Source organism: Bombina bombina, chromosome 3, assembly GCF_027579735.1.
Source record: "Bombina bombina isolate aBomBom1 chromosome 3, aBomBom1.pri, whole genome shotgun sequence".
In the NCBI taxonomy this organism is placed as follows: domain Eukaryota; kingdom Metazoa; phylum Chordata; class Amphibia; order Anura; family Bombinatoridae; genus Bombina; species Bombina bombina.
The window spans coordinates 1,075,411,904-1,075,422,019 of NC_069501.1; the positions used below are offsets into that span (position 1 = coordinate 1,075,411,904).

Sequence of the window (10,116 nt, forward strand, 5' to 3'; positions counted from 1 at the left end):
CGAGGCGGAAGTGCGGCAGTTTAGGGGTTAATATATTTATTAAAGTGGCGGCGATGTCCGGTTGGCAGATTAGGGGTTAAACTTTTCATTTAAGTGTTTCCGATGTGGGGGGGGGCTCGGTTTAGGGGTTAATAGGTAGTTTATGGTTGTTAGTGTACTTAGCACTTTAGTTAAGAGTTTTATGTTACGGCGTTAGCCCATAAAACTCTTAACTACTGACTTTTAAATGCGGTAGGAGTCTTGACAGGAGAGGGTCTACCGCTCACTTCTTACAAGACTCATAATACCGGTGTTAGGCAAGTCCCATTGAAAAGATAGAATACGCAATTTATGTAAGGGGATTTGCGGTAAGCTTGAGTCGCAGAAGAAAAGTGAGCGGTACACTTGTACCTGCCTGACTCGTAATACCAGCGGGCGTTAAAAGGCTGTGTTGGGACCTCTCAATGCTGCTTTTTAAGGCTAACGCAAGACTCGTAATCTAGTCGATAGTCTTCAAAAAATAAATTCTTCTACACCTGCACAAAGTCAGTGATTTTATAGGCATATAGTCAGGTGCATGATTAAACAATTTTACTAAACAGGTGCTAATGATTATCAATTTAATATGTAGGTTGAAATACAATCATAACCTGGAACCGCTGTGGAACCGCTGTGTAGGAGGAATAAAACTGGGTGCGGAACAGCCAAACTCTCTAACAATAGATGACGAGTTATGCGGTACGGCTATTCCGCTGAAAAATTGGCCATTGCGCATAAAATGGCCGGTAACGCATATTTGAGTTGCAGTGGTATAGCTATACCACAATAATTTTAGCCTGTAACGCAACGTCCATCCTGCACTCAAAAAATGAGTGCAGGCTTTTCCATAGCGCTGAATTACAGGTTGTGCGATCCATCTTAAATGCTTACATTACAGCCTATGCCGACACAAGCCATTCCGCCATTGATCGTATGAAGAGGACGCTCCACGCTGGATGTCATCGCCGGACCTGGACAGCTCCGCTCCATGCCTCCACAGCTTCGCACCACCGGGATGTAGATAAAAGATGATCCTGCAATGGAGGAAGATGTCGCCGATGAAGAATTCTCGCTGCCTGGATGAAGATGGTAGTTTTTGTTATTTTATTAGAATAGTAATTTCAGGTTAATTTATAGTTTAATGTTAGTTGTTTTTTTATTTCACAGGTAAGTTTTTATTTATTTTAAGATAGATATATTGTAATTTTTAATTTAAAGTTAAGGGGTGTTAGGTTTAGGGGTTAATAGATTCATTTAGTGTTTTGCGATGTGGGGGCTGGCGGTTTAGGGGTTAATATGTTTATTTATTAGTTGAGATGTGGAGGGCCGGTGGTTTAGGAGTTAATAGGTTTATTTAGTCGGGGAGCGCCAGATTAGCGGTTAATCACTTTATTTAGCTTTGGCAATATCGGGGAGCAGCGGATTAGGGGTTAATAACTTTATTTAGGTGTTGGCGATGTTGGGAGGTGGTGGTTTAGGGATTAATAGTTTTATTGTAGTAGTAGCGATGTAGGGGGCCGGCGGTTTAGGGGTTAAAAGGATTATTTAGGTGTTAGCAATGCGGGGGCAGTGATTTAGGGGTTAATCACTTTATTTAGTGTTAGCGATGTCGGGGGGGCAGAGGACTAGGGGTGTTTATGTTAGGGTGTTGCGTAACAGCGATTTGCCATTCCGCGGTCGCAGGTGTTAGTTTTTTTTCTAACACTCCCTCCCCATTGATGTCTATGGGGGAAAGCATGCACGAGCACATAAACTCAGCCCTTGGCTTTTGTGCGGTATGGAGCTTCACGCACTATAACGCTCAGCACAAGGAGGTTTTTCAGTAACTCGTAATGGCAGGGCTATGAAAAGTGTGGTATCGCTCATTTTATTGTGTTATTTACGCACCCGGTATAGTGCAAAACTCGTAATCTAGCCGAATGTGAGGTTGTTTTTAATGTCAAAACTCATTCACCATTACAAGACAGAGTACAGCAACAAGACTTAAAATTTCTGCCTGGGAGAGAGCTTACTGATGCAAGTTGTCTCCGAGGTAGAGATTTTAAGGCAGGCAAGGGTTTCCAGATATGCTGTTCAAGCTCTTCTGAGGAAGCACAAAGAAACAGCAATGGTAAGTACAGTTTAGTTGGCCAAGAAAACAGTGCAGCAGATAAAAGACAAGTCATGCTTACTTCCCTTCACAATCAGAGGATGTCCAGAAGCTCAGATTTGGACAAAAACAGTGAGTCCCTGGTAGAACAATCCGTTATCTGGAGAAGTCTGGTCAGAATTCATGGAAGACTTGCAGCCAAATATCTATATGTCCGACATTCAAACAAGTTCAAGAAACTCAACTATGCACGAAGGGATGGAGAGCAACACCAGAATGTATGTCTACAGGCAAAAGTGAAGCATGATGGAGGTTCCTTGCAAGTTTTGGGCTGAATTTCTGCAAATGGAGTTGGGGTTTTGGTCAGAATTAATGGTCTCCTCAATGCTGAGAAGTACAGGCAGATGCTTATCCATCATGCCGTACCATCAGTGAGGCATCTGATTGGCCCCAAACTTATTCTGCAGCATAACAACATTCACAAACATACAGCCAAAATCATTAAGCACTATCTTTAGTGTAAAAAAGAACAAAGAGTCCTGAAAGTTTATGGTATTACCAGGGGTGGACTGAGAGCAACCAGGCCCCGGGCAAAAGTGTGGCAGGGCCCCCCACCTACTCTTTGCTCCACCTACCTACCTCACACAAACATAAATACACAGAGATACACACACACATACATACATACACAGAAATACACACATATCCATACACAGACACACACATCCATACACATACACACACAGATACACACACACACATACACAGAGATACACACGCACACACACATACACAGAGACACATACACACACACATACATACTCAGAGATACACACACATAGATAGGCACCAACACATGCACACACAGATATAGGCAGACATACACATATATGCAGGGACATGCATGGTAATATATTTTTTTTAAATACTTTTGGGACTTTTTCTTAATCTAAACTTGAGGTCCAGTCCACCTCATTTAAAATGTCCATAACGGTGGAAGTGTATTAATAATCTGAGTAAAAACCTTCTTTGTGCATTGTGCCACAGTACATACTGTGGGGCCTAGTTATCAAGCCGTCAACCTCAAATACGCTGGAATCCCGCAGCGTATTTGTGGCGAGGCTGATTCGCCTTAGTTATCAAAGGCTAGAGACCGGCAAAAGTAGAATTTTGTGACGTAAACTTCGATCCACCGGACTCAGTCCGACACAGATCGATTCTTACGTCACTCCAGATGTTCCGCACACAAGTGCGGCACAATCTGACTACTTTTGCTAGTTATCAAAAAACTAGCAGGTACGCTCGGCACTTTTCCGGCCCAGCGTACCTGGTTTTCAAACTGCCACCCTGGAGGCGGCGGATCCCATAGGAATCAATGGGAGTCTGACCATAGCAAAAGTACAAGTTCGCTGCTGCCAGACATCCCATTGATTCCTATGGGAGATGTCTGCACCTAACACCCTAACATGTACCCCGAGTCTAAACACCACTAATCTGTCCCCCCTACACCGCCGCAACTAAATAAAGTTATTACCCCCTAAACCGCCGCCCCTGGAGCCCACCGCAAGCTACTCTATACATATTAACCCCTAAACCGCCGCTCCCGGAGCCCACCGCAACTATAATATATGTATTAACCCCTAAACCGCCGCTCCCGGAGCCCACCGCAACTTTAATATATGTATTAACCCCTAAACCGCCGCTCCCGGAGCCCACCGCAAGCTACTCTATACATATTAACCCCTAAACCGCCGCTCCCGGAGCCCACCGCAACTATAATATATGTATTAACCCCTAAACTGCCACTCCCGGAGACCACCGCAACTATAATATATGTATTAACCCCTAAACCGCCGCTCCCAGAGCCCACCGCAAGCTACTCTATACATATTAACCCCTAAACCGCCGCTCCCTGACCCCGCCGCCACCTACATTATACCTAGTAACCCCTATCCTGCCCCCCCCTACACCGTCGCCACCTATAATACATTTATTAACCCCTATCCTGCCCCCCACTACACCGCCGCCACTGTAATAAATTTATTAACCTCTAAACCTAAGTCTAACACTAACCCTAACACCCCCCTAACTTAAATATTAATTAAATAAATCTAAATAATATTTCTATTATGAACTAAATTAATCCTATTTAAAACTAAATACTTACCTATAAAATAAACCCTAATATAGCTACAATATAAATAATAATTATATTGTAGCTATTTTAGGATTTATTTTTTATTTTACAGGCAAATTTCAATTTATTTTAACCAGGTACAATAGCTATTAAATAGTTATTAACTATTTAATAGCTTACCTAGCTAAAATAAGGAGAAATTAACCTGTAAAATAAAAACTAACCTAAGTTACAATTACACGTAACACTACACTATACTTAAATAAATTATTCCTATTTTAAACTAAATACTTACCTCTAAAATAAACCCTAAGATAGCTACAATGTAATTCATAATTACATTGTAGCTATCTTAGGATTTATATTTATTTTACAGGTAACTTTGTATTTATTTTAGCTAGTTAGAATAGTTATTAAATAGTTATTAACTATTTAATAACTACCTAGCTAAAAGAAATACAAAATTACCTGTAAAATAAATCCTAATCTAAGTTACAATTAAACCTAACACTACACTATCATTAAATTAATTAAATAAATTAACTACAAATAACTACAATTAAATACAAATACATAAACTAACTAAAGTACAAAAAATAAAAAAAGCTAAGTTACAAAAAAAAAAAAAAATGTTACAAACATTTTAAAAATATTACAACAATTTTAAGCTACTTACACCTAATCTAAGCCCCCTAATAAAATAGCAAACCCCCCCAAAATAAAAAAATGCCCTACCCTATTCTGCATTAAAAAAGTTAAAAGCTCTTTTACCTTACCAGCCCTTAAAAGGGCTTTTTGTGGGGCATGCCCCAAAGAATTTAGCTCTTTTGCCTGTAAAAGAAAAATACAACCCCCCCAACATTAAAACCCACCACCCACATACCCCTAATCTAACCCAAACCCCCCTTAAAATAACCTAACACTAATCCCCTGAAGATCATCCTACCTTGAGTCGTCTTCACTCAGCCGAGCAGCGATGGAACCGAAGAGGAGACCCGAAGCGGCAGAAGTTATCCTCCAAGCGGCGCTGAAGAAATCTATCTTCCATCCGATGAAGTGATCCTCCAGTCGGCGCTGAAGAAGTCTTCCATCCGGGCGATGTCATCTTCCAAGAGGCGCTGAAGAAGTCTTCTATTCGGGCGATGTCATCTTCCAAGAGGTGCTGAAGAAGTCTTCTATCCGGGCGACCTCATCTTCCAAGCGGGGTCTTCAATCTTCATCCCGCCGACGCGGAACATCCTTCTTTACCGACGGACTACCGACGAATGAAGGCTCCTTTAAGGGACGTCATCCAAGATGGCGTCCCTTTAATTCCAATTGGCTGATAGGATTCTATCAGCCAATCGGAATTAAGGTAGGAAAAATCTGATTGGCTGATTAAATCAGCCAATCAGATTCAAGTTCAATCCGATTGGCTGATCAGATTGAGCTTGCATTCTATTGGCTGATCGGAACAGCGGGATGAAGATTGAAGACCCCGCTTGGAAGATGACATCGCCCGGATAGAAGACTTCTTCAGCGCCTCTTGGAAGATGACATCGCCCGGATGGAAGACTTCTTCAGCGCCGCTTGGAGGATCACTTCATCGGATGGAAGATTTCTTCAGCGCCGCTTGGAGGATAACTTCTGCCGCTCCGGGTCTCCTCTTCGGTTCCATCGCTGCTCGGCTGAGTGAAGACGACTCAAGGTAGGATGATCTTCAGGAGATTAGTGTTAGGTTATTTTAAGGGGGGTTTGGGTTAGATTAGGGGTATGTGGGTGGTGGGTTTTAATGTTGGGGGAGGTTGTATTTTTCTATTACAGGCAAAAGAGCTGAATTCTTTGGGGCATGCCCCACAAAAAGCCCTTTTAAGGGCCGGTAAGGTAAAAGAGCTTTGAACTTTTTTAATGTAGAATAGGGTAGGGCATTTTTTTATTTTGGGGGGGTTTGTTATTTTATTAGGGGGCTTAGATTAGGTGTAAGTAGCTTAAAATTGTTGTAATATTTTTAAAATATTTGTAACTTATTTTTTTTATTTTTTGTAACTTAGCTTTTTTTATTTTTTGTACTTTAGTTAGTTTATGTAATTGTATTTAATTGTAGTTATTTGCAGTTAATGTATTTAATTAATTTAATGATAGTGTAGTGTTAGGTTTAATTGTAACTTAGGTTAGGATTTATTTTACAGGTAATTTTGTATTTCTTTTAGCTAGGTAGTTATTCAATAGTTAATAACTATTTAATAACTATTCTAACTAGCTAAAATAAATACAAAGTTACCTGTAAAATAAATATAAATCCTAAGATAGCTACAATGTAATTATTAATTACATTGTAGCTATCTTAGGGTTTATTTTACAGGTAAGTATTTAGTTTTAAATAGGAATAATTTATTTAAGTATAGTATAGTGTTAGGTGTAATTGTAACTTAGGTTAGTTTTTATTTTACAGGTTAATTTCTCTTTATTTTAGCTAGGTAAGCTATTAAATAGTTAATAACTATTTAATAGCTATTGTACCTAGTTAAAATAAATTGAAATTTGCCTGTAAAATAAAAATAAATCCTAAGATAGCTATAATATAATTATTATTTATATTGTAGCTATATTAGGGTTTATTTTAAAGGTAAGTATTTAGTTTTAAATAGGATTAATTTAGTTCATAATAGAAATATTATTTAGATTTATTTAATTAATATTTAAGTTAGGGGGGGTGTTAGGGTTAGTGTTAGACTTAGGTTTAGGGGTTAATAATTTTATTACAGTGGCGGCGGTGTAGTGGGGGGCAGGATAGGGGTTAATAAATTTATTATAGGTGGCGACGGTGTAGGGGGGGCAGGATAGGGGTTAATAAATTTAATATAGGTTGCGGCGGGGTCAGGGAGCGGCGGTTTAGGGGTTAAACTATTTATTTAGTTGCGGCGAGGTGCGGGATCAGCAGGATAGGGGTTAATAACTTTATTATAGAGGGCGACGGTATAGGGGGGCAGGATAGGGGTTACTAGGTATAATGTAGGTGGCAGCGGTGTCCGGGAGCGGCGGTTTAGGGGATAATACATTTATAAGAGTTGCGGCGGGGTCTAGGAGCGGCGGTTTAGGGGTTAATACATTTATAAGAGTTGCGGCGGGGTCTAGGAGTGGCGGTTTAGGGGTTAATACATTTATAAGAGTTGCGGCGGGGTCTAGGAGCAGCGTTTTAGGGGTTAACAACCTTATTTAGTTGCGGGGGGCTCCGGGGGCGCCAGTATAGGGGGTAGAACAGTGTAGTTTAGTGTGGGTGTTTAGTGACAGGCTAGCAAGAAAGCTGTAAAAAAAACGAAGAGCAGCGAGATCGGATGAGTGATAACTCTCACAGTCCGCTGCTCATCGCCCCGTACTTGGTGCGCGGCTTTTTGACAGCTTTTTTGATAACTTAGGCGAATTTTTGCAGGTCCGCAGCGGCGATGTGGGGTGAGCTTAGGCGGGCATATTGGGCCGGAGAAGACAGGTAAAATAGACACGTTGATATCTACCCCCCTGTATATTTAGTATTTTTAGCAACTCAGGCTGACCTCTATCACATAGTTGCTGCTTCAAGCGCTGCGCAGGAGAGTTGTAAATTTCAACTGGAGATCTCCTCTCCCTCATGACCTCCTGCCCTGCAGCATAGGACATCACTGATTTACAATTTAACCCCATGGCTACCAAAAAGGGCTGCAATACACTGCTTAGGAATAAACTGCAGTCCTTTCTGGGAGCCAGGGAGTTAATTTGTGTTCAGCAATTTTAGTATGTTAGGGAGTGAGTCTGTCTGTCTATTAGGTTATTCAAGGAGAATTGTTTACCGGGTCCCATTTAACATCTCCACGCTATCCCTGGCAGTGACAGGCTCAGCTTATCCGGGAGGTAGGAGACAGCCTTAGAAAAAGTAAGACGCACAGTCACAGACACGCTGTTATTGTGTAGGCTGTAGCAGTTACTTTACAGCATTGTTCCAGTCCCTAAAATAAATAGGAGCAGCACAAACAATGGTGCATTAGATTAGTGCATGTTTCCTATCCCTATTGCTTTGCTTACTTCCGGCCGGCTCCTTCTCTCGCTAACTTAGTCAGTCCTGAGTCCTCCTTCCTTCAGCACAGTCAGTCAGCTTCACCCACATGTGGCAAGTGTAGTGCACAAATGCTAGTGCCGCCAAGTTAAAATTGTGTGCGCATGGCTGGCGGTAGGTGGAGCTAGGAGGCAGAGCCACAGGGTATTGAGAAAAACTGTATCTGTGTCACTCACTAGGCAGTTACCTAACTGCCACGCATCTTACTTCTCCAACTCCAAGTCTCCTCGCTCCAGCCACGTCCACGCTGATACATTTAAATGCTAGGTCAGGGCTGCACTAATACGGCCGCACACGTTAGAGGGCCTGCCACCAGTACAAATATCATACAACCAAAAAGCTGGGTTGGAAAAATTACATTTAAATCCTGCTCTAAGTCTGCACAGTATGATGCATGGGGATGATGGGGCCCCCCTAGATGAAGGGCCCTCGGGCAAGGGCCGATTTGCCCGACTTGTTAGTCCGCCCCTGGGTATTACATAAAGACACAGAAGCATCTAAGGCTGCCTAAGAGTCTGCAGTGGGCGGCGTTGCACCACCAGCTCTTGTGAGCTGCTGGTGCAATGCTGAATACGGCGAGAGTATTGCTCGCCGTATTCAGCGAGGTCTGGCGGACCTGATCCGCACTGTCGGATCAGGTCCGCCAGACTTTCTTAAATAGGGGCCTAGATATTAAATTGATTCGTTTTCTGTGAACTCACTTTGAATTTTGTTTATTGATAAAAGCATTTTTTCATACCTGCCTAAAACTTTTGCATGGTAATATATATATATAAAATCATCATGAATATCAGTTATACCATTCTTTGTTCTTAAAACGAGTAATTTACATTTTCCAGTAAAAATATGACCTTTAAACCTACAAGCTTTTCCATAGTGTATAACCAAAATGACATTCTGCAGAGAAAGTCAAGTAATACATGAATACAAATGTAACTTTCAATAGATATTCAATAATAAATGTGCTAGATACTGTTTTGATTACAGCTCTATTATTGCTTTGTTTGTGTTTTTATTTGTTAGTTTTTTTAATTAATAGTTAATTTGGGGACTGAATTGTTATTTTTCTCCTTTCTTTAAGTGCTGGTCGTTTTGGCTTTCATTATCTGCTGGCTTCCTTTTCACACTGGAAGGATCATTTTTGTGAATTCAGATATCAAGATGGTAAAAGTTTCACAGTATTTCAATGTGGTTGCCATGCTGCTTTTTTACCTGAGTGCATCCATTAACCCGATCCTCTACAATCTCATCTCCAAGAAATATCGAACCGCTGCCTACAAACTTCTTAGACAAAGGCCTGATGAAAAGGCCTGTAACATTATCAAGGAAAATACTGGAGGCGCCACCGAGATCAGTGCATTTATCCAAAATGAATCCATCACTCTGAACTGATAGTAAACAGCCTGGGATGAATCAATATATGGTTTACCTGTTCTGCTGATTCCTTCATTGTTATAATTTATTACCTAGGTAACAAAATTGATTTATTAACATGCAGTGCCAATTTCATGATCACGTCTTACCAAGATTTACAAAAAACATGTTGATACACTATAGTATAGAAATCTAATTTTACTAAGAAAATGAATAACTAATGAAATAAAACAAAGACAACCCATAGATATTGTATTGATATGTTAGTTATCATTCTGCAACTGTAGCTACAGTTATTTGTATACCTGTAACCTGACACAAAACTTATTTCTTTGCATTGCTTTTCTGGCAAAGTGCTGTGGTTTTCTTTGCATATTGAGTACAAATAACATAATAATACAAATTGTCAGAAAGCAACAATGTATTTTATGC

General features: G+C 40.7%; 1 protein-coding gene across 1 annotated transcript in view; it reads left to right on the top strand.

The window, feature by feature from the left end:
- The window catches only part of MLNR (motilin receptor), a 67,493-nt gene extending 57,791 nt beyond the window's left edge, over positions 1 to 9,702 (top strand). Inside the window, exon 2 of the mRNA XM_053705553.1 lies at positions 9,392 to 9,702. Coding sequence (XP_053561528.1) covers positions 9,392 to 9,702 — 311 coding nt within the window. The remainder of the gene's footprint in view (positions 1 to 9,391) is intronic.
- The last annotated feature ends 414 nt before the right edge of the window (positions 9,703 to 10,116 follow it).